This window comes from Panthera pardus, unplaced genomic scaffold (genome assembly GCF_024362965.1).
Source record: "Panthera pardus isolate Hobbes unplaced genomic scaffold, ASM2436296v1 HiC_scaffold_3, whole genome shotgun sequence".
Taxonomy (NCBI): domain Eukaryota; kingdom Metazoa; phylum Chordata; class Mammalia; order Carnivora; family Felidae; genus Panthera; species Panthera pardus.
Genome location: NW_026526876.1, coordinates 12,953,413 through 12,977,396, shown reverse-complemented (window position 1 = coordinate 12,977,396; position 23,984 = coordinate 12,953,413). Strand labels below are relative to the sequence as shown.

At 53.3% G+C, this 23,984-nt stretch overlaps 1 protein-coding gene across 3 annotated transcripts in view; it reads left to right on the top strand.

Annotated features, from left to right (window-relative positions):
• The window catches only part of TBCD (tubulin folding cofactor D), a 158,748-nt gene that overhangs the window by 112,393 nt on the left and 22,371 nt on the right, over nucleotides 1-23,984 (top strand). For all 3 annotated transcript variants that reach the window (XM_053892421.1, XM_053892420.1, XM_019465800.2), the window contains 9 exons: nucleotides 4,713-4,793; nucleotides 6,647-6,720; nucleotides 8,176-8,293; nucleotides 9,961-10,021; nucleotides 11,226-11,248; nucleotides 15,491-15,522; nucleotides 20,789-20,851; nucleotides 21,691-21,767; nucleotides 23,371-23,452. In XM_053892421.1, the coding sequence (XP_053748396.1) occupies nucleotides 4,713-4,793; nucleotides 6,647-6,720; nucleotides 8,176-8,293; nucleotides 9,961-10,021; nucleotides 11,226-11,248; nucleotides 15,491-15,522; nucleotides 20,789-20,851; nucleotides 21,691-21,767; nucleotides 23,371-23,452 (611 nt within the window). The remainder of the gene's footprint in view (nucleotides 1-4,712; nucleotides 4,794-6,646; nucleotides 6,721-8,175; nucleotides 8,294-9,960; nucleotides 10,022-11,225; nucleotides 11,249-15,490; nucleotides 15,523-20,788; nucleotides 20,852-21,690; nucleotides 21,768-23,370; nucleotides 23,453-23,984) is intronic.

The following is a 23,984-nucleotide window of genomic DNA, read 5'->3' as shown; positions in this document are numbered from 1 at the left end:
CAAAGAGAGTCTTTGACCAGGGGTGCCTGGTGGCGCAGTCCGTTGAGCATCTGACTTGGGCTCAGGTCATGATCTTGTGGTTTGGGAGTTTGAGCCCCGTGTTGGGCTCTGTGCTGACAGCTTGGAGCCTGGGGCCTCCTTCAGATTCTCTCTCTCTCTCTCTCTCTCTCTCTCTCTCTCTTTCTCTCTCTCTCTTAGAAATAAACATTTGAAAAAAATAAGTCTTTGAGCAAACACACTATATTTTTTAGCATCGTTTTCATCTTTTCTCAACATTTGATGGTCTTTGGCACCCTATCAATTCTTTCCTGCTTTTGTTCCGTTTTCCTTGTTAATATTTGAATATATATTTTATGTAGAGAATTTACCACTTTTCCCTGAGCTTCCTGGATAAAATTATCAGTTTTTAGCCTTGGCATATTTTTCTTGTTGTTAAGGTTTCTAAGCTGGTCTGAGACTTACATGTTTTAATTATAGTTGTCTGCATGTCATAGAGATGTTTGGCAAAACTTAATCCTGATCAGGGCGTGTTCTTTAATGGTGCGTCTGATACTCAAACGTGTGTTTGGATGAGAAGCAGTCAGTGAGGACAGCGTCCTGCTGTCGGCCTGGGTGGTGTCGGGGAGGGGTATGGGGTGTGTGGCAGAGGGCCTGGTGTCAGGGGGACAGCCCGGTAGGGATGGTGAGGGGTCAGTAGGGCCCAGCGTGGGTGTAGTGGGGGGCTTCGAGCCACAGGGAGGGTTCTCATCGTCTTGAGTCCTGGAGCGCAGTTTGACAGGTCACTCACAGGATGGGGTCAGTCAGGACCCCTCAGAAATTGATTCTCCTGGAGGTGAGGAATGGAAGGAAGTTGAAGGTGGCAGTGAAGATCGTCAGATGGGGCACAGCAGCAAGCACCACCCCCCCCTTTATTTTTACTTCGGCAGCTTTGTTAAAGCTTTGTTAAAGGCACAAGGACACTGCACGCCTCGCACGTACACTCTGACTCTGTCGCCACACCCAGAGTTTCCCTGGGCTCCTTCCCCACATAGGTCTGCTCGTCACTGGGTTAGTTTGCATTTTCTTAAGTGATGGGGATGGAGTTTGTGCTGCCTCCTTTACTCGGGTACTGGCGACTCGGTCATTCCTTTGTTACCGACCCGTGTTCCGTCGCATGGACATACCACATCTGCTCCCGCTGAGGGACATCGCGGTGGGGGGGGGGGGGTCTCCGGTTTGGGGCTGCTACAGATGAAGCAGCAGTGGACGCCCGTGTGCCCGCCTGTCTGTGGACGAGTGCTTTTGCTGCTTTGGGTTGAATGCCTAGGTGTGGAACAGCTGGACCCTAACTTTCTAAGAAACTGCCAGCTTTCTGAGGTGGTGGCCCCTTTTCACATGCCCCCCACCCTGCAGCCGCCCTCAGTGTGGCCCGGCTTCCTCATTGCAGCCGTCTTCGTGCATGTGCCAGAGCAACAGCTTATCAATCTGTGTTTTCCTGATGACTTTGAGGGTCTTTCAGGGGCTTATTTGACAAATCTTTTGCCTATTTATCGGGTTTCCTTCCTACTGAGAATTTGAGAATTCTTTGTATACCCTGGATACAAACAAGTCCTTTTTCAGATAAATAATCTACAAATGTTTTCCTACCTGTGACTTGTTCTTCTAGTATCCTGTGTATTCCTGAGATAAACCTTTTTTTTTTTTTTTTTTAAAGTCACATTTATTTTTGTACACCTATTTCATTACATACAATTTCCATATAGGAATACTCACCTCCGTAAAATGTGGGTTTTGGCTGGTGATGGTCCCCTCTGCAGTCGACGCAGGGTGTGTCTCCATCACTCTAGGAAGTTGCTGGCGCCCCGGTCCTGGCAGCTCTGAGTTGCCTCCTGTGCCCACCCAGCCTGCCTTTTCTGGAATCGGTGCAAATGGAGTCATGTGGTGTGTTCACTTTTGCATCTGGCTTCACCATGTACGGAGTTCTGCTGTCCCTTGTCCCCTACTCACTGGCGGGTGGCCACTCGAGCCCCTTTGATGTTGATGTGTGAACACAGGGCTGTTTCTGTCGGGACACAACCAGCGGTTGCTAGCACTTCCTGTTGTGTGTGTTTTGCTGCTGGAAGTTTCCCTAGCAGATTTCTGACATCTGTGGTTCTGTGCATCCTTCTTGAGATACATTTTGTCATATTTTGCTTTCCAGTAATTTGCACATTCCTGTCATACAAGTTCTTCACACTAAGGAGCCCTCAGAGCAAACCATCTCCTTCTCTGCTTCCTAGCTCAGTGGACGGCACGCCACCCACACAGCTGTGCTTCTCCTCCTGTGTCCTTCCCCGCATCCGCTTGGTGACCTACTTCTGTCACTTCTGTGTCCCTAATAGTCCTCAAATGCTCCTCGTCCTGCCGATCCCCTCAGCCACCCCTTTGGCCCAGCTCTTACTGTCCCGACACCGGCCAAGCCCCTGCTGTCCACCCTCTACCGATGCCCCCCCTGCAGACCCCGGGTGCTCAGGGAGTGCTGGGCACCGGGGGGTGGCTCCAGTCGTGTGTGCTCCCCACGCTCAGCCATTACCTGGTCCCGGGGCTCGGCCAGAACTTAGGTGGCCAGCCTCTGTCTGTTTCTTCCCGTGAGGCCACTGATCATGGATGTTGGCCTGTCTGGCAGTCCCAGGGGCCCCTTTGGTGATGGGGGTCTAGGGGTTGCATCTTGGCTCCTTTCTCTGACCGCTTTTCCACTGTCCTGATTTTTCTGTTTTTCCTCCTGACGTTATCTGTTTTCTCACCGTTAGAGGGTCTCTCAATCCCTCTCACCTCTGGAGAAGCCCTCACTTTTCTTTCTTTCACATCCAGAGCAAACATGTTCCCGACCCCACCCTCTCCAGTCTGGCACCTTGTAGCACACACATGTCCACACGGCACCTGTGTTCACCTCGCACATGTGCACACACGTGCCCACACAGCTAACATCTACGTATTTCCCCCTCTAGGCCCGCTGTGCCATCCACTTTGTCTCTCAGCCACCATGTAGCACGTGGCCGATGGCTATGTCCATGGCGGGGTTGTGTGGATGGCGTGGCAGATTTAGACAGTATGCATAATTGATCGGGGGTCCCAGAGGCATGACGTGTAAAGTGCATTTTGGAGTAGGTGATGCAAGGGCGTGGCCTACAGTTCATAAGGCGCAGGTGACTGTTCTTGCGGCATCCTAGTTCCATCCCTGTGGCCCCATCGGTCTCTGGTGTCTCCTAGAGAGGTTCCGTTTGTGTCACACACGTGGGTGTGTGGACTTCCTTCTGTGCACGCTGAACAGCGGCACAGCTTTCGTGCTCGTCAGCGGAGCACTGGTCAGAAGGTGACGTGCGGCTGTGAGGAATCGGGCGGCGTCTGGGTTTACCGTCCCGCACAGCAGGTTATGCACGCCCCGGGCCGACGTGCTGCACGTACACCACGCATCGTCTCCTCGTCCTGTGTCACGGGAGCGTCCCGTACGCGCACGTAGGGTGTAAACGGCATGCTGTCCCCTCCTGGCCACTGGCTTCTGTCTAGTCTTTCACTGTTAGAAACGATGTGAAGTGAGCATCTCTGTGCTCGGGATCTCTCACCTGTGTGATTATATCTGAATGAATTGACACAAGTGGAGTTGCTGGATCTTTATGTTTCAAGTTTCCTGGATGATGCCCGTCGTGGTCCATAGAAGCTGCATCAGAATGGTGCTCACAGCAATGTTTCTAGATCCTTCTAGATCCTTCCAACAACAGCTACACTCCCCCACCCCCCTGCCCCTGACTTGGGCAGTCTGACAGATGGACGGAAGTTTTCTTTCTGTCTCCCATGGAAGGAGGCTGAACGTGGGCTGTGTCGATTTTCTTCTCTGTAAGTGGTCTGAGGATTTTCCTACCAGGTGATGGTGTTTTCTTATGGATTTGAAAGAAGTTTATTTTAAAGAAGTCTCATGTTTGTGATAACAGTTGCTGGTATTTTTTCTGAGTCCATTTTTATCTTTTGACTTTGTTTATGGTATGTTTTTCTCGGCAGACACTTTTGCTTTTTGGTTTTGCTTTTGAATGTACCAGTCTTCATGGCTGCTGGGTTTTGAGTCAGAACTAGAGAGGCCTGTCCCACTTGGAGATTCTTGTTTTTAATTCTCCTACGGTGTTTTCACTAGATGTAACTTTTATTTGTGAGGCATAACTTACACCCCATCTGCTATCCATGGATGAAGTGTACTTCCCAGTGAGAGCTGACAGTGCAGGTGCCTGGGTGACTGGTGCCTCCGTCAAGTCGTGGAGGGTGAGCCGCCTCGGCCCAGTGCCCCTCTGCCTGTCACTGGGCTGCTGATGCCTTTTGTAGAAGGTCTCACGAGCGGGATCAGGAAGGACGGACGCTCATGTCTTTACGTGTGTGTGTGTGTGCCAGTAGCTTGCTCCTCTCTCTTGCTGGTGTCTTCTGTCTCGTGGTTCTTCTGCAGCTCACTATTAGCTCACCCGGTCTAGACATCTAGGCTGTTCTGAGGTGTTGGCTGTGATGAGTACAGCTGCCGTGAACCTTTGTTTGGACATCTTCGTGTGGACGTGTAGCCTTGCTTCCCCTGGGCAAATACTTGGCAAGGGGATTTCTGTACATTTAACTTGAAAAGAAACTGCCAAATTGTTGAAGTGGCTGCACGGCTTCCCACACACGTGCATGGGGGCTCCCACCCCTTCCCGCCTCACCCCTCTGATCTCTCTTTTCAGCACGTTTATTGCCGGCTTTCCTGAGTACACTCAGCCAATGATAGACCACCTGGTGACCATGAAGATCAACCACTGGGATGGGTAAGTTTTGTGTCTTTGTGTTTGTGTAATTTCGTGGTGCATTGTACCAGATCATCTGTCAAATAAGAACTATTTTCTTCCAGAGAGGAAGTTAAATTGAGGTAGGCCTTTAGTACATTTTCTCATTGTAGAGTTTGTATTTTAAGATAACTTCTGAGGAGTGATAGGAGTTTGGTCTTCATGCCTGACGTGTTGGTTAATGGTCTGTGTCCAGTTTTCCCTCCGGAGGCCTCCGTCACTTGTGTCAGGTGTGTCAAGGCCCCCGTGGGGACGCTGCCGTATTGCTGTGTGACGGAGGGCAGGCTGCCTCCTGTGGATGTGAGGAGCCCTTCCCCAAGCGCTCCCTGGACGGCCCCTCCTGCCTGATGCCGCTCCGTGTGGCCGTCTCGGCTGCCTCCTGGAGGCGAGCAGGCTTTTGCGGCTCTTTCCTGACTGCGTAGCCATTTCTAGGCATCTTAGCATTTCACAGGCAGTTAAGTGTCTCTTCGGAGGGAGGGCTCCCAGCGCAGTCCAGAAAACAAGAGAGCCCATGCTCCCCACAGCTGTTACTGCCCCTGGGAAGACGAGATTGATTTTGTCACGAGAAGGCTTGGTACGGCGGTACAGACAGTAGAGCTGAAGGATGGCAGGTGACCGTTGTATGTCTAGAACCCTCTTTTAGTGTGGGTGTTACTTGCAGAAAGCTCTTTCTGATCTGCTGGGGAATGTGGTCCAACCTCTGCCCCGAGGACCACGGCCACGTGCGGGGAAGCAGCCTTGGTGTCTGCCGCTCTCCTGGTGAGGTGGGGCCGTCCTCGGGAGACGGGAGACGGGTGCGTCTGTGTGCCGCTGGAGTAGGTGTGGCCTCTCTCCTGGGTCCCTTGCAGGCGATCTTCCTGAGTTGTGTGGGTTTCTGACACTTGAGGCCTAGCTGCAATACCTCTCACAGAGCACAAATCCTGTGCACTGAGCCTGGGGGAAATTGGTTAATTAACCTGTTAGTCCTCGGGTATTTAAAGCCAGAATTGCAAATGTGTTACCTGTGGTTTCAGACTCAACTCCTGAGCTGTTGTCAGGACGCTCATTTCTTCTTTCAGTCCTGTTGGTGAAATGATGAAGTGGGGTTCGAGAGCGAATGGCTAAGAAAGAATTCTCGAGATGGTTTTAGTGCAAAAAGGTGGTTTTACTAAATAAAGCACGGGGACAGGGCCCGTAGACAGAGCTGCACTAGGTTGTAAAGAGTGACTGATTCTATACTTTTTCATCAGTGGGGGGTAGGGATAGCATCTGCCTCCAAAGAATTTGGAGCGAGGCTTTCAGGACCTTGCGGGGCTACTGTTAAGGTTACTTTTAGTGTTTGGGGCGCCTGGGTGGCTCAGTTGGTTAAGTGTCCGACTTCGGCTCAGGTCATGATCTCACAGTGCGTGGGTTCGAGCCCTGTGTCGGGCTCTGTGCTAACAGCTCAGATCCTGGAGCCTGCTTCGGATTCTGTGTCTCCCTCTCTCTCTCTGCTCCTTCCTCGCTCATGCTCTGTCTCTCTCTGTCTCAAAAATAAAATAGTGAAACGTTTTTAAAAAAATAAAAAAAAAAGGTTATTTTTGGTGTTTAATGGAACATGAATGTTAAGGTACTAGGGCAGCCACGAGCTGGGTGGCTGTGGCCCCATGCAGGCTTGGGTTCATTTGGTAAAGTCTCCAGTCCTCATTTGTTACAGTCAGGGGGTCTTTTTTGTTCATTTGTGTTTATTTTTATTGGTGGTTTTGACGAAATGGGTAGTTGACACTTCTGTATTGTCTGTCCCCTCTCCATGAGTTGGATAAAGCTGGAATCATCACAAGGAAGGAACTAACCGTTTTCTCCGTCGTGTCCCCCAGAGTCATCAGAGAGCTGTCTGCGAAAGCTCTGCACAACCTGGCCCAGCGAGCGCCTGAGTACAGCGCCACTCACGGTAGGTAGGCTCAGACCCCCCTGCTGGTGCCACACAAGAACACGTGTGTGTGCGTGGCAGATGCGCAGGTGCACACAGCAGGCAGGAGCTGAGGACAGGCCACTGTAGGGTGTGGAGGGCTGAGAACGACGTTGTGTTTCTTTCTTGCTGAGAAGTGTGTGAGTGAGGGACTGGGCTGTGCTTAATCAGGGGACAGAACAGAACCAGCTGCCGTGGCCTCTCTGAGGACGGGTGCTGTGTGCATGGCAGTCTGTGTGCCCTGGGTGCAAGGCCCATTACTGCAGGGAACCGATGGATTGTGTTATATATCTTACGTATTTCGGATGGCAGCTCCTGGCTGTGGGAATAGCGTGCTGTGCTGTTTCCCGACCTCTGGGAGAGGCCTGAGCTTAGGCCCCCTGCGGGTGGTGTAGCTGCAGAGTAGAGCAGCCAGGTCCAAAGGGACTACACCTGTTACCATTAAGGAAAGAACCCATATTCCAGAATAAAAATAACATTTGGTTTCAGTGTGGGGAGCCATGTGCAAATTTCTTTAAATCATGCTTCTTCCTGCTGACTTTTGTTGGGGTAACTAGTGGTTGAATTGTGGCTTTTCATTTGGAGTTAGCGACTTGACTTCTGCGTGCCTCTCACAGGCCCTGGGGCTTAAGATGGAGCTTTGGGGCTGTTAGTTCCTGAGGGGCTTTCAGCTTCACAGTCCGTGGGGTAAATGTGCTGTCAGGAGTCTGTTATTTACCTGTAATCGATAATCCTCATGGCCTGAATGAAGGGGTGCTCAGCCTTGTCCTTTCTTCCCAGTCAAAGAGCATTAACAGGGTGAGGGATTTCCCTGACTCTTGAACCCTGACTGCTGCCAGCTGCCTCGTCTGAGCGCCTATGTGGGATGCCTCTGGCTTGGATGCTGTTTGCTTTTCCAGCCTCCACAGCAGTGCGTTTGTGCGTCAGGGAAGCTGAGGCTCAGGGGCATGTGATTTCCCAGGCTGGTGTGGACGTGGCCCCTTGTCTGCACTCCACCAGGCTCTAGGGGTCTTGGGACACTGCTTTCTGTCCTCAGAGCACCAAAGGCATAGACGCTTCCTTTGCTCTGGGCAGGGGAGGCAGGGCTCCCGCCTGAGTGGGGTTGTGCACGACTGTAGGCTCCTGCCGCTTGGCCTCTGTCCTGCACTGTGCCCAGGCGGAGCCACTGCCGGCCACTTAGCCACGGGAGAGACCTGGTTCTCTCTTTTCACATGCGTCCCTGCTCTGTGTCTGGGGGACCCGGGGATTGGGAGGCCCCCCCGCCCCGTCCCTCCTCACTTCTCTGGGTGTCTAGGAGGGTTTGGCATATTGCTCCAGTGGCCCTTACAAAGGTAACTTTCCATGGGTACATCTCCCCCTTTGGATCCTGTCTGTGAGTTCAACACGTCCTCCTAATGCGCGCTCATTGACGTGTCCTCCTGCCCCTGTCCTTTGCAGTTCTCCCGCGTCTGCTGTCGATGACACAGAGTCTGGATCTGCATACACGGCACGGGGCTGTGCTCGCCTGTGCGGAGGTCACCCGTGGCCTGTACAGACTCGCGGTGCAGGAGGACAGGTAGGGGAAGCACTGCGGTCCCATGGAACCACTGTGGTCGCGAGCCTGGAACCCCATCCACCTCCACCTGTGTTTATTTGTGACAGTGTCACTGAATCTTTGGGTCCTCCCATGTTTTATCTGACGAAGTCTGTCGTGTCTTCTCTCTGATGAGCTGTGTCTGTCTCTAGTGGGAGCCGGCAAGCGCCTGGGTGTTCAGTAGCTGTTTTCTTTGTTTCCTCATTGCTCTGGGGGTCTTGAGGCAGTGACAGGAGCAGATGCGTTGTCAGAGACGGCGCCCAGTAGGCCATATGCTTAGTGGTCTTTGCTCACCTCACTTTTCATCGTTTAAAATATCAGAGTGTAGGGGCGCCTGGGTGGCTCAGTCGGTTAAGTGGCCGACTTCGGCTCAGGTCACGATCTCACGGTCCGTGAGTTCGAGCCCCGCGTCGGGCTCTGTGCTGACAGCTCGGAGCCTGGAGCCTGTTTTGGATTCTGTGTCTCCCTCTCTCTGACCCTCCCCCGTTCATGCTCTGTCTCTCTCTGTCTCAAAAATAAATAAACATTAAAAAAAAATTAAAAAAAAAAAATATCAGAGAGTGTAAATGTAGACGTTTCCCCCCGAGGACGTCTCCAGTTGGCCGGTTCTAACAGAACGGGAGAGCACGTGGAGTCGGGTCAGTGGGGGAGCTCCCCGCATGCCACGCTTTGTGAGTTGGCAGGGCTGCTACGTGGATTTCTGCTTTTCTTTCTTGCACATAAGTAAAAACTCCCAACAACTGCAGTGTCTGTAATCTGGTTCCTGGACACTGTTGTAATCCCATCGGCTCGCTCTGCGTGATCCCCTGGGGTCCGCCGGGGCAGGTGCTGGCGGCAAGCACCGGGGTTTGGGTCCTATTCGCCCCACTGTGCGCCACGGCTCAGATACACAATGTCACACAGCCTTCCTGACATCCACGTCGGGGTGAAATGGCACCTGTGGGCCAGGCCGAGGACTCGGTGTCTATGGCAGTGCTCTCTGTGGTCGAGGAGAGACCAGGTGCGAGCTGGAGCCCTGCCCCGTGCGGCCGCAGGGGATGCATGGGGTGTGACGGCGTGGTGAGGTGTCCACCAGGGCAGGTCAGGTCAGGGAGACCAGTGCGCGGGGTTTTCTTGGGGGTGGGATGTGGGTGGCCACTGCCTGGTGTGGACTAACGTCCCAGACTCGCGGAAGAGAGCAGGCTTCAGTGTTCAGCGCCTGTTCGTACAGTCGGTCTAGGCACAGAGTCCCCCTCGCGGTTAGGGAGTGGCGGGAAGCCCGCCTACAGTCGGGTTCTTGGATGCTGGCCGAGTGCCCGCAGTCCTTTCCAGGGCAGCAGTGAGCCTGCCGTGTGAGTTCTCGTCTGGCCCCGGAGCCCTCACCTCAGCTTTGGTGGGCCAAGTCTCCGATGGGCGTCCTGGCTGCTCTGCGGCAGGCCTGGCTGCGTCCCCGTCCCAGGCCCACCTCCATCGTCGGCAAGCTGCTGCTCGGGAAGGTCCTGATGCCCGCCCTCCTTGAGGTGGACACTGCTGTAGGCGGGTAGCCCCTGCAGGTGTTCGGGGAGGGAGACGCTGGGGCACCTGAACACGATGCAGGCCTTTCTGAGCCCTGGGCTGCCCTAGTGCTTGTTGTGCTCAGGATCTCAGCTGTTGTGTTTGAACCCACGCAGGCCCATCACAGACTACCTGGACGACGCGGCAGTGCGGGGCCTGAAGCACATTCACCAGCAGGTCTGTGGGCAGCCCATCGGAGCGTCCCTTTCTCCAGGTTTCCTGGTGCCCGCAAGCGTCTGCTGCCCTTTTGAGCTGTCTCCACCCTCCTCAGCCCTGTTTGAAGCCCAGAGTCTGATGACTAGGAAGATCAGTGCTGGGGCCCCTTGGTTGGAAGCAGCTCTCTTCCTTTGGCCTCCCTGGTGGCCAGCACCTGGGGGTTGGTCTGGGGTGGGAGGGGCCTGCTGGGGCTCATGCATGCGCTCTCCTCCTGCGTGGCCAGCACCTCAGGCGGCACAGGAGGCCGCTAATTAGGCCCGTGCAGGTGACATGGCCTCTCCTATCTGGGCCTCGTCCTCCTGTGCTGCCCAGCTGAACCTGTGCCTGGGTGTCTAGCCATTCAGGCGCGTTCCATGCCTTCCTGGACGTGGCCTGTGCTCACCGAGACGACACATAGAATAAGCACGAAGGCTTTGATTCCCAGCTGTGTCTCCACAGTGGGACTCGAGTCTGAAATGACACTCCTGTGTGTGACGTCTCTGGGGGAAGGTGTGTCTGTTTTTGTGGGGCTTTGAGATCTTCAAGGTTCTGTGATTCAAAAGAGGTAAAGTATGAACTAAGGCCTTAATGCTACTGGATAACATCAGAGTCACTCACGAGGACGTAGACAGGTTTAGCGTTTGTTGTTCAGAATAGAGTTTGGTATTCATTCCGGGTTCTCTCTTTATAGAACAATATACTGTCTTGGTATCAGACTCCCTCCCGGTGTAAGCCATTGACTATGATTTTGGCAAATCCCTTCAGTCTACTTGGGGTGGTGAAGCACCGCGAGGCGGTGCTGGGAGGGGTGGGGCGTGGAGACTCGGGGCCTCTGAGCCAGGGTCCTCTGCGAGTGCAGGAACCCGTAGTGTCTGCTCCCTCGAGTTTTTGTGGGAAACAGAGACGGCATTTGCCTAGCTCAGCGCCGTCTGGTGCAAGCGTGACAGTGTGAGGTGGGATGCCTCTCTCATAAGGGGGACACAGGAAAGCGGGCTGTCACCAGGTGCTCGCTGGGAGTAGAGTGGGCTCTGTGCTCAGGACCTGGGTCAGCTCTCCGGGGACACCAGCCTGAGAAATGCTTGCTGCGTGTCCTCGTCCTTCCCATCCGGTGCCCAGTAGCGTTGTACATCTGCTGCGTGATTTTAAAAATCAATTAATTTTAATACCTAACTTTTACTTCTTTTAGCTTTACGATCGTCAGTTGTACAGGTAAGTGTCACCTACCCTACGTTCTCCTGTCTTATAGAGAAGATTCCTTATCAGTAAAGGTTGGGGTGGCCTGTCGGGTCTTCTGCGAGTTGCCCCCTCAATGCCTGCCCTATGTTTACTTGATTTGAAGGGCGTCACAGTCACAGGACATGGCTGGTCCTGGTAAGCTTTGGTGAGGTTTTCGTGTCCTATAAAGAAATGTGTGGTCCTATGGGCGCTGGGCGCTGCAGACTGCCACGTGGCTGCAGCCACAATGCCGAGCAGCTGGCCGGTCTTGTCTGTCTCCCCACCTGCGCAGACGGGGTCTCACCATGAGGTCCTTGCTTGAAGGTCTGGCTTCCTTCACTTAGTGTGAAGTTGCAGAGAGTTGTCTGTGTTGCAGTGTGTGCCGTGGTGTTGCCTTGTGTTACCGTGTGCGGCTCAGTGGTGCACACGTGCTTGCTGTGTTGATCTGCCCGTCCGGTGTGGGCATTTGGGCTCTTCCAGCTTTTCTACTCAGAGTAAACCTGCTGTGAACATTGGCGCTCAGGTCCTGGTGTAGCCGTGTGTTCCCACCTTTCTTGGGTACGCACCTGGGAGGCTGTTGCTGGGCAGGACAGCGCGGGTGTGTTTTTAAGGCCCGACAGACTCATCCCAAGGGCTGTGCCCCTTTGTCTCCAGCAGTAGCCGGTCGGGAGCTACCCCCGCGAGAGTTGCGTTTCCCTGTGGACTGGTGACTGTGGCACCTTCTCCTGTGCTGACTGGTTGTCTTTTGTCGTCTTCCGTAAACTGACCGTTCGAGTCTTTGGCTTGTTAAAAACATTCTGCGATCTGTCTGCTCCCTGAGCTGTCAGCACTCTACTATTCTAGATGTGAGCTCTTTATACACCTGCTCTCCCAGAGTTTCCCCCGGACTGAGGCTTGTCTGCATTTTTCTTAGTGGCTTTTTAACATAACCGTGTGGAGTAGTGAGTATGGGCTGTTCTCCTTTGTCCTTGACATGTTTCCCTCTTCCTGAGAATGCGGGGCCTGCTCTGACCCCTGGCTGGGGGCCCCCCTTCCAGAGCTTCCTGTGCAGAGAAACTTCTTTCAGAACTACTCAGGTGACCTTCCCACAGTTGGCTGGCATTGCCCTCAGCTGATTTGGCAGCTGTCCTAAATTACTTTAAGGTTGATCTTCTGTGCCTCTTTCTTACTTCAGAATCCCCTTTTCTGGGCAGCTCTGTCCATGACAGTCCATGGACTGTTCCCATTAACAGACCCCTCTTCCCCCACAGACAGCCCTGTGCTTGAGCCAGTGCATAAATGTGAGTGGGGCTCATCCGTGTCCCATGAGCGCCTGTGGGATGTGGCTGGGTCTGTGCCGGGACCTTCCTTGGCTCCGTGAGCCCCATGGTTGGTGGAGAGATGCATCTGCGGTCCCAGGACGGTTCCGTAGTGTTGTCCCCTGTAGGTGTCCTTCTACTCTGGTTGGGGCAGGATCTTTGTGTTGCCCTGCAGATGATGCGCCTCCTGAGTGACTCATGGGTTCTGCGCCCTTCCCCAGTACGGGTTAGTGGACATTTCACCAGCAGGACCTGGTGGAGCCTTGTGTATACCTTGATGGGCTGCAGCTGCACAGTGTGGCCTGATCCCAGGGAAGGGGGCAGCCTGGCCGTGTGTCCTGCTGTGGACATGACTGCTCCAGGTTCAGGCTTTCCATGATAACAGGCGCGTAGGGGTCAGCACCTGGGCTGCTCCCCTTGGGCTCTCGACTGTTACACCTCCGCTGTCCACACCTGTCACAGCTGGCTTTCCACCTGTTCTCACAGCAAAGAGAACGCTGGCCCTGGAGCCTCGAGTAGAGAGCATGCCCAGTTCTTTCTGGTGAAATGCATGAGCCCCCAGAAGGCTAAGCCGCGGCGTTGAGGCCGACGCACGGCACAAGGGAGTGCCGCGCACAGCTCTGCCGGGTAGCCAGTGGCTGATGATGGTGTCCGTTCGCATCTTACAGGTTCTAAGCGTACACCTGTGCCTTGTTTTAAATTTTGCTTTTAGCGATGAGTCTCCAGAACAAATAGAAAATGACACCCTTCAGTGAGGTCAGTGCACAGAGAAAAAGCATGTGGCCTCCTACCGCCACGGCAGCCCCCTGGGTGGGAGAGGCCTGTGTGCCTGCAGTGTTTACTCACCATGTGTGACTCAAGTACACGCCTCAGCCAGAGGCCCTGGCCAGTGACCACAGCGGTGAGGTCACATTGCCCCGCGTCGCTCCTGGGCCTGAGGGTTCCCGCCGGGGCTTGAACCTGAGTGGGAAACGCGGTGGCCACCACCAGGGCCCTGCGCTGTGTTCTGATACTATCCGGCCTCTTCCCTTTTTGTTTGCATGACACCGCCCTTTGTTTTGTTTTGTTTTGTCGCGGGTAACGTTCCACATTGTGGGTTTACAGGCTGTTCCCTCGTGGCTGGGTCTGGCTCACTCACCGTGTGGCTGGTGTGGCTGGCCTAGACACTCGTGTTGCCCACAAAGGAGGCATGCCAGTGTGGTTGCCCACTAGCGGGAACACCAAGTTAACCTCTGGGTTCAGGGGAGACCTCCAGAAGGTCACATGTGCCGCACGCCCCTCACACGCCGCGGGTGAGTGACCTGGGGGCTGGCAGTTTCATGACGTGTGGACCCCCGTTTTCTAGCGCCTGCTCCCTTGCCCGAGTCAGTCACATGGTTGCCAAAGCATGCTGGTCTGATCCACTCTTGCTCCTATGCTTGCTGTCCAGGACTTGTGTGGAAAACCAGCTTTTCTTTTCATCCTCATGTTGCTGCTGCTGGCACCCACGCTCTCACCAGCGTGCCGAAACCCACGGGCATTGTTTTCATTCTCTGCTCAGATCGTCCCAGATTTGGCCCACGGGAGCTTGTTTGAGCGGACTGCTGTCATTTTTACAAGATTCCCTTAGTCTGAGCATTTCTTTGTAGCAGGAACTTTTTAAACCTTTCTCAAAAAAATTATTTTGGTTTTTGTTCCCACTGCCATTGATGGTGTTGAGTGCAGCTCTTCTCAGGTTGGGTATTTTACCTTTTAGGTTCCATTTGCGTCTTATGCCTTCAGTGTCCTCCTTGAGCTTATGTCTCCCTCTGCCTCCGTGGTGCATGTGACCCCAGTAGCCACCAAAACGGCCTCGTGCGCTGCCGAGTCCTTCTTGGTGTTTGTGGGTCGTGTTTTCCAGCTGATTCTTGTGTAGATGCCAGAGGTGTGAGATTTTGTCGCTGGGTACAGGGTGTGGCTGCTGGCCGCTCACTGCCTTCTGGTGGGTCTGTGACTGGTCACCATTAGTTGGCTCCTTTCTGGCCGACACTGAAGGGCCTGTGGTGGGTCCAGAACCAGCTCACGGATGGGCCTTGTGCACGACCAGGTTCTGCCACTCTTGCTGCCAAGGCCCCTCCTGCTGTGCAGGCTCCCGTGAGTATCTTGCCTTCTTGCAAGCATTTCTTTCCTCTTGGGCTCAGGTAGTTCCTTTTCTTGCACGTGTGGCTCATGACACCCCCTCCCCCCCCCTCCCGTTTGAGGATGCCCCCTCAGGGCTCTGGGCCCCCACCCTCTGCCTCCACCTCCTTGACTCTGCTGACGGGAGGCTCCTCGGCTTGGCCGTCATCCTGAACCTGGGAGTGTCCTAGGCTTTGCCTGCTTCCCTCCCCCCACAGACTCTGTGCTCAGTGTCAGAGCTTTCCTTTCCTAGAGTTCATCCAGTTGCCTAATTGTTTAAGGCAAGAGGGCGAGTCTTGTTACTGTCTGGGCCAGAAGCAGGAGTCTCCTAAACTGCCCTGTAGTCTTCTCATGGAGTGCTCTTACGCTCACACCCACCTCTTTTCCCAAGGTCAGCGTCAGGCATTGGGTGTCCGGAACCGGCAGTGCTTCTTCCCCGAGGGAACATCAGCAGATGGCTTCCTTGGGCTGGATGCTGGTAGCTTCCTGGCATCCCTTGTTCTTACAGACTAAGAGCCGAGCAGTATTTGGAACTTGTTCTGTGTGACCGTATAGTGTGGTTAAAGCTTGTGAGGATTATAGTGCCCGGTGGAGCCCAAGAATCAGAATGACCCCATCTGGAAGGCGGTGGTTATAGCACGTTTTCCATTTCTCACTGTAAGAGCCGTTTCCTGGCGGTAACAAATGTGGCTCAGCAGCCTCTTACTGGTGTTTGCAGCCTGAAGTTTCACGTGTTACTTAGGATATTTCGTGTTCTGTGTGGTAAAAGATGTTAACTCTGAATGTTTTCATTGATTTTCAGGGGTCTAGGAGGAGAACTCATGAGACAAGCAGGTAGGTCTGAGCCCCAGGCTTGTGTGAGACTAAGTCCTAAGGGCGTTTGCTTCATTCTCCAGTGCTGCGTGTTCTTTGTACCCTCAAGCCCTTGCTTGCTTGCTTGCTTGCTGGCGTGGTGCACCCCAGAGTCCACGCCGTGTGGCATGCATGTCCTGGGCAGCGTGTGGTGCCAGGCCTGCCCCCCAGGTCGGCCCAGCCGTGATAGACGGGGGAGCAGGGAGTCCCCGCCTGGCTCACTTGTGTCCCGGTGGTGTTACTTGGAAAGACTTGAGGAGAGGTGGCCTTTCCCCGCATCCTCCTCCTCCTCCTTCAGCACCCATGGCTCCCCTGTGCCAGAGTAATTACCATGTAGAAAAACTGCTTTGTTTTGTCCAAAGATGAAAAAAAAGCAACTGCTATTTTAGTGTTTTCATAGCACCCCAGATTCTTGAGGGCTTTGCCCTGGGGGATAGCTGTGCTCTGTGGTTTGTTGCAGGGGTGCTGAGGGGGGGGGGCCCTCCATCCTCCCCTCCCTGTCTCCCCCTGCTGTCTGTGCCGGGAGGCTGCCTAGAAGGGGCGCCTTGGGGGGTGTTGCTGCTCAGAGGGCCCCTGGCTTCCAGCCTGTTTGGTCAGTGGGTGCTGCTGCCAGGTCAGTACAGGACAGAGGATGGTGAGGCCAGCCAAGGCATATGGAAGATCGTCACTTAGTCACCAGGAGGAAGTGAGCCCTAGCATTTTCTCTTTTAAAAAAAACGTTTATTTTTGAGAGAGAGAGAGTGAGAGAGTCCTAAGCAGGCTCCATGCTGTCAGCACAGATCCTGACATGGGGCTCAGACTCACAGACTGTGAGATCGTTACCTGATCTGAAGCCGGATGCTTAACCAACTGAGCCCCCCAGGTGCCCCAGGCCCCAGCATTTTCTTGAACACATATTATTAATTTGCTTCCTAGTGTGGGAGGTGAGGACCCACATACTACTCTCCTAATGTCTCCCAATCTCTTGTGGATTTAAGTCACATAGAAGAGGACTGTTTTATCCAGTTAAAATTCATTTAAACATATCCTTGTACCTGCCTTAAAAAAAAAATCTCTTTATTCCTTTGCGTTTCTGAACTTCCAAGGGGATCCTTTCCTTTGCCTGAACACCAAATGCTCTTTAGTGTTTTCCGTGATGTGTGTCTGCTGGCAATAAACTCTGATTTGTCTGCAAGTGTCTTTCTACGTTTTCTACACCTTCATTCCTAAAGGGTATCTTTGCTGGGTATAGAACTGATGGTCCTCATTTATTTATGCACATATTTATCTGCACTTTAAAGACAACATTGTATTATTCTGTCAGCTTCTTTTCCTGTTTTGTGGAGAAGTTTCCTGGCAGTCTATTTTCTCTGGCCTCTTTGAGGTTGTGTCTTTGTGTCTGGTTTTCATGGCTCACACAGCAAACCTAGAGCGGGGGTAACAGGTTCCATAATCTATAGTGTCGGTGGCTTGTTTGGGGTCACTTTTGGAAAAACTCAGCCATCATGTCCTCAAATTTTGCTCTTCTACTCTTTCTCCCGCTGCTTCTGGGGCTCTAGACTCCGCAGGGTAGACCTACTTCTCCACTCTGCACGTCTTGTCCGTATCCTGCTTTTCTGTCCTTTTCAGTTTGGATATTTGCCCCATATTCCATGTCACAGATTCTCTCTTCAGTTTATTTATTATTAAACTCATCCGTTGGATTTTCAATTCTTGTGTTTTTGTGTTTCAGAGTTTATTTTTTAATAGTTTCTACATCATTGTCATAGTTTTTAATAATTTACCTTTTTGAACAAAATAAACATTTATTTTTTAAAGTTTATTTTACTTATTTTGAGAGAGAGAGAGAGCGTGCGCGTGTGTGTGTGCAGGGGAGGGGCAGGGAGAGGGAGAAAGAGAATCTCAAGCAGGCTCTATGCTGACAGCAGAGAGCCTGACATGGGGCTCGAACTCCAGAACCATGAGATTGTGACCTGAGCTGAAGTCGGAACCTTAACCGACTGAGCCACCCAGGTGCCCCTGAGCAAAATAAGCATTTAGAATCGATGTCTAATAACACCATTGTCCAGAGCTTGTGTAGGCCTGGATATTGGGTCTGAGAAGTTAGAGAGGTACTTTGTTTCCTACCCCAGAGGGTCTTTACATCAGCTTCTGGCTGGAGGCGAGGGGTGCGAGCAGTCTGGGGCACCTCCAACCCTTTCGGGCCTTGAGAGGTTCCGTGCTGGCTGAAGCCAGCATACCTGTGTTTTGTGTCTGGGGTGTGGTCCTTTGGATTCAAGGCCATGTGAAGATTTCTCAGTTTCCCCTCAGTCGCTCTGGACTCAACACTCTGTCCCAGTGGCCCTTGGAGGCTCGTGGATGCTTTGGCCATCTTCCTGGGCTTTGAGGGTGAGCCTCCTCTGGCAGAAGCCGCTCGGGCCAGGGGTGTGGCCCCCGTCTGTGCTCCCCTGGAAGCTCCCCAGTGACTTCAAGCACGTAGAGTTTGTTTCTACTTTTGTCCAGCTTTTTAAAAATGTTGTCTTAGCTGGTGGGTTGGTCTGAGTGACCTGGCCTGTAACCTTTCTTTTAAAGTTTTATTTTGAAATAATTGTAGACTCACAGGAAATTATAAAGCTCTTTTCTGTTTTTGTTTTTAACTTAAAAGAATGCATTTAAAGTTCCCGTGTAGGGCAAATCTTTAAGAAAATTATTTTTTTAAATATTGAGGACTCGGATTTACTAGTCCGAAAACATACTATGTAAAACGATTCGAAGCAGAGTGGCATTTTCTCAGGAGCAGGCAGGCAGAATGGTAGAACAGAAGACAGGATCCAGAAACAGACTCTGATGTAATAACACCTATGGGATTTGACACATGACACACAGGTACCTCCAGCGTTGGTGGGGAAGGTGGCTTACTGAGGAGTGAGGAGGTCATGGATGGCCGTGTGGGAGAAATGAAAATCGTATCCCCACCTCATGCATATCCAAAAGGAAATTTCTGATTAAAAACTTAAATACAAAAAACACAACTTAAAAAACTTCCAGGAAATTTTAGGAGACATTGTAGGGATAGCATCGGTCACTAAAAAACTTAACCTGGCAAATTTCAAAGCTACACAGAAGCACAGAGAAAGAGCTTGTAGAGCCTCACGTGTTGTGCTTCTGTTGCAACGAGCCTGGGAAGCAGACCCAGACATACTCCCTCAGGTGGTCCTCACTGGGGCACGGGTTGGCTTCTGGCACGTAGACGCCCCACAGGATGAGCAGTAGCTCCACAACTGGAAACAGTAGAAAATCATGTGCTTGTCTACGTAAGTTGTGAAAACCGTTGGACGGGCAACACAGAGAAAGTACCTGGACTACAGTGAAAGATCTCTTCAAAATTGCCGGAGCAGATACACGGACCCTCCCCGTGAGCGCACCTGTGGCGGCCCCCATGCTACTGACAGGTGCCTAGAGGACAGCGGAATTCTTTTTCCAGGTGGCGCTAGCCCCTGGAGTGTGAGCTGTCACAGGCTTTCCGCTCTGCCCTCGGGCGGTGTCTCTTGCCATTAGAAGTGTGTACGTTCCTGCGACCCGGGTGCCACCACGGGGGCTCCGCACGCAGAGCTGTGTAAGGGCAGGTGGGCAGTCCGTGTCCACAGGTGTGTGTGGCGACCTCGGGTGCAGTGGCCGAGAACCGGAGGGAGCACTCAGCCCGTCGGGAGAGATCCTGAACGACTAATTTCGTGTCCCGAGTACAGAGCACCACACGTCTGCTCACAGTGGTGTGAGGTCTCCGGCCGTTGGTTGCCTCGTTAGAGAGAAAAGCAGGGTGGTGGCTGGAGTCTGTGCTGGTGGCCAGGGAGCCCCCGTAGCTGGGTGGGACCTCGTTCCTGGTCACGGGTAGTGGGAGTCAGGAGCTGTGAGGAGGGGGACAGGCTCACCTTTGGTCTGGGGCACCCCGTGTGGCTGCTCTGGCTGGCGGTATGTGACACGACCGTGTGGGCCTTGTGTCCCCGAGTGAGGGTGGCAGGCCCCCCCAGCACGCTGTGCACCGGGCGGGAGCCGTTGTCGTCAGCAGCAGGGTCAGGCGGCCCTGTCCCGAGTCCAGCCGGGCTGCCCGACTGCTGTCACATTCCAGTGCGGGCCGGGTGCCTGGGGTCAAGGTGGGAGGTGGGGTGGGGGGTGTAGAGAGACCCCCGGAAAGGGAGTGTGTGTGTGGCAGCAGTGCTATTCCTTCCTGCGTCTGTAGAAGCGTGAGGGCGGCTGTGGTCCTGTCAGGCACCCAGGGGTGATGGCCGGAATGCCAGTGGCAGTGTCTTCTCTGACTTCTTTCTGTGGTGTTGGGATTTTTTAGCACCTACAGATTATTTATGCCATCGAGAAAAAAACCACTGGAGCTGGATCGAGTGAGGTGTGCCTGACATGGGGGGTGCAGGGTCACCCTCTCTCATGTGGGCCACTGAGGAGAGGAGTCAGGGTGCTCGTGTTGGGGGCGTGTGGCGTGCTGGGGTGCACGGCTTGCCAGGAGGTTGGGCCTGTCAGAAGTTGTGCAGTGGGAGAGGGCAGCCCGCAGGAGGGCCGCCAGGTGGACGCTCGTAGCTCGTGGATTTGATCCCGTACTTCTGGTCGTTTTCTGTGCAGTGGGTGGTCTCTTTAACCTGTTGATTATATTGGACCAGATTTCTGCCCGTGGGTGTAGTCATCATTTCTTTATTTAAGAAACTGATGCTAATCATTCACAGAGGTTAGGGATTTACTCAAGCTTTTAACACCATGGTCTGTCTGGGAACTCACAGGCTCAGCTGTCCTCACCCCTCAGTGGACTCCCCCCCCCCCCCCATATGCTGTCATGTCCTCACCCCTCAGTGGACCCCTGGTGCTCACGTGTCCTGCCCTAGGTGGACTGGGAGTGCTCACCTGTGACAGGAGTGCTTGCTCCGTCCTTGGGGCCCCCTTCCTCCTGTGGGAGCTGCGTCTCAGATGCCACAGCTCCTGGTAACTCGTAGGTTATCGATGGCCCCGTTAGCACATGCGTCCTCTGAACTGAGAGTTGGCCCTGGGGTTTTGGGTTGGGGTCAGGCCTGTAAGCTGTGGGCTTGTCGGCTGCAGTGCCTTGTGCAGGCCTGACCACGTCTGGAGCAGGTTCTCCGAGGCCGTACAGGTGAGGAGGCACCAGGCCCCCCCCGGGCCAGCCGGACGCCAGCACTGATGTGTCCAGAGCGTCTGGGCATTCAGGGCCAGGCGGGCACTGCGATGGGCATTTCTGGAGAAATGACGTTGTATCTGTCCTTTTTCTTCCTAGTGTGCGTTCTGATTGAGAACTTGTCCCTTTCTAAGATGCCTTTTAGAGGTGACGCCATCATTGGTAAGTGCTTTTCTTCTTCATTGACTCACATGGTAGCACTTTCGGCCAGAACTATTCCACATTAAAAGGTAGAAGTGAGCCGGCTAGGATGTTTCATGATCTCAGAATGCCCATTTTCGAAATCGCTGTGAGGACCCATTGTAAGAAATGAGAACCCCCGCACGCTGTCCCCTCAGAAAGAGGGAGAATCTCTCCCTTGTCTTCTGAGAGATCAGTGGGCCTCCTTCCCCTGAGCCGGGACTCGGCAGTACCGGGCCTTCTCAGCTCCTCACCTTGACCGGGTGCGGGCAGGGGTGTTGGGGGCCAGCTGTGGTGGAGCAGTGGCCGGGCCGCTGTGCAGGCCTGGCGTCCTCCGTGTTCTGTGGCATCTGGCCACAGAGGGGCAGTAAGGAAGGGGCTTTGGGGTCACCTCCCAGGCTGCCTTTTTTCTTTGCAGTCTCACGGGTTCCTTGCCCTGTGCTGCCCCGCAAAGAAGGTTGGATAAATTTAGCATTCCTCGCTCAGTGTGGGGTCTAGTTGAGTTGAATGTTTAGGTAATTATCCGTGTGGGTTTGGGGGTTGCATTGCTTGAGAGAGAGGTGCTGGAAGCCACCACCTTGCAGTATTAAAAAAGCAAAAATTTCCCATGGTAACAGTTAACATTTCTGCAGCCAAAGGAAGGCTCTCTCCCTCTGAATGGAGAGGGCCCTTGGAATTTTGTGCAGCCTGGGTAATGTTTACCTCAGATTTTCTCCAGATTCATCTTGAAGGGTTACCATCCACTTTATGAGGTAGATCTGTTGTTTTTAATTTCATCTAAATGTTCCTAATTGGGTAAAATGATTGTCTTTGTTTGCCAGATGGTTGGCAGTGGCTGATAGATGACACTTTGAGAAATCTCCATCTTATTTCAACTCCTTCTAGACAACAGATCAAGGTATGGTAAGCAAGATTTCTGTGGCTGTTCCATTGTATGGAAAGTGACATTAATTTTTTTCCTAGTGTTTGTTTCAAAGGACGGTGTGGGTTGTGAGTCCCTTTTATACACTAACGTGATAATTGATAAATGCCATAGTTGTGTTTGGAACTCTAGATGGTATTGTCTGTATAATTTATAATCAGGAAAACTAACGTAGCCAACGATGACCAGAATATTTAATTTTTTATTAGCATTTCTGGCTTAATTAGATCCACCTTCTGCACATTCCTTCTGTTTATGCGTACTAATTACTTGCTCAGTTGCGCTCTGTGTCCTGTTGGGTTGCGGGGTGGTAAGGTTAGACTCTGCTGGGACGCCCGGGTGCATGTGGGAAGCTCGGTCCAGGGTCCCTGCCTGCACGCATTGGTTGTCTTGAGTGAGGACAGGGTGTGTGTGTCCGGTGGCCCATGTGCTGCTGCCCTGTCCTGGGACAGGTGACTTTGGGCTGGCAGAGCTGTCACAGAAGTTCTAGAGTGGGGTGTGGACGGGCTTTGGTATTGAGGGTGGAGAAATGGAAGTCCGTATTGGTCTCCTGTATGATTAATGCTCTAGCCTCCTATGTATCCTTTTTTACTTTTTTATGTTTATTTTTGAGAGAGAGACAGAGCATGAGCGCGGGAGGGGCAGAGAGAGAGAGAGAGAGGGAGACACAGAATCCGAAGCAGGCTCCAGGCTCCGAGCTGTCAGCACTGAGCCCGACCGAGGGCTCGAACTCACGAGCTGTGAGATCATGACCTGAGCTGAAGTCGGATGCTCAACTTACTGAGTCACCCAGGAGCTCCTGACCCTTTTATTTTAAAGGAACTTTATCATTCTGTAGAATCCACATACAGTTTTACTAGCAGAATTCGAATGTTTCACAGTCAGGGCCTCAAAATTTCCTTTGAAGACTGTTCCCACAATGGAGTCACACCAGCAGTGATTGTGGCAGTTTGCACAGATGACCCCTCGGTGTGGTGCTGCCTTGTGTGGTCCATCCCTGTGCCAGTGGCCCTTCCTGTGTGGCCTCCGGCGTGTCTCTCCAGGGCTGCTCTGTTGGACTCAGCTCCCTGATGTGGGGGAGCAGCAGGAAAGAAAATAGGAATCCAGCATTCACCCTTTGCTGTCTGTCTGACCCTGAGAGGCTTACCTTGAGCTCAGGTTCCTCCTGTGGGGAGCGGAGGTGTGCCGGGGGCCCCGGGGCCCGTGGCTGCCGTTGACTCCCACTCACTCCCCCTCCACCCTGGCCCCACGGCGCCTCTCCAAACGATGCTTGTACACTACTCCTGTGTGTGTAATGCACGCTTTGCCCTTAATTCTGCTGGGAAAGAAAAAGTGCCCCATTTTATTATTAACTGTTTGTATCCGAAGACACTTGCACTGTATGGAAGAAATCACGATCCCATTCGGGCTGTTAGTTGCAGGAAACATTTAAGTTCTAATTGTATCTGGCGACGACCAGCAGATGGGCTAGAAAGGGGTACTTGACTCAGTTTCTGGTTGTTTCAGACTTACTGGGGGGCACTGGGGAGGGGCGGGAGGTACGGGGGGCACTGGGTACTCACGTTCTGCTCTGTTTCAGGAAGCAGCCGTCTCGGCCCTGGCTGCACTCTGCCGCGAGTACTACGCCCGGGAGGCTGGGGAGGCAGATCCCGCTAGGCAGGGTGAGTGGGCCACAGGGGCTTCCAGCAGGAAGCGTGGGCGTGCAGGGCGTGGAGCGCTGTCCCCTGCTGCAGGGTGGACGGGTTTGGGGAGCCGGGGTTGGGGCTGGAGCTGGGGAGGGCAGAGATGGTGATGGCCTTTCCGGGGCGGGGGGGTCTCTCGTGGACCCATGGGGTTCATGGGGCATCTGGAGGCGTTGGTCTGGCTCTAGATGGGTGTGTGCCTGGCACGTGGGTATTCCCCCCACCCAGCACCAACGAGCGTGATGCTCACGCACAGAACCCACACTTAAGTCAGCAGCGTTTGCCTGAATGACATTTTAAAGCAAACTTTCCCCACTCTGGGCTTGGAGGTTCCCTTTGTGTGTGGATGGAGCGCCTTCCTGCTCTGTCCTCCCACGGGACCTCCCGTTTCGGTTCCATTTTGTTTGTTTTCCTTGGTGCCTGTTCCTCGGCCCCTTCCTCTCTTGTCTGGAGGGTTTCCCGGAACCCCCTCGTGGTGGTTTGTCTGTCACATCACGGGTGCCTTAGGGAT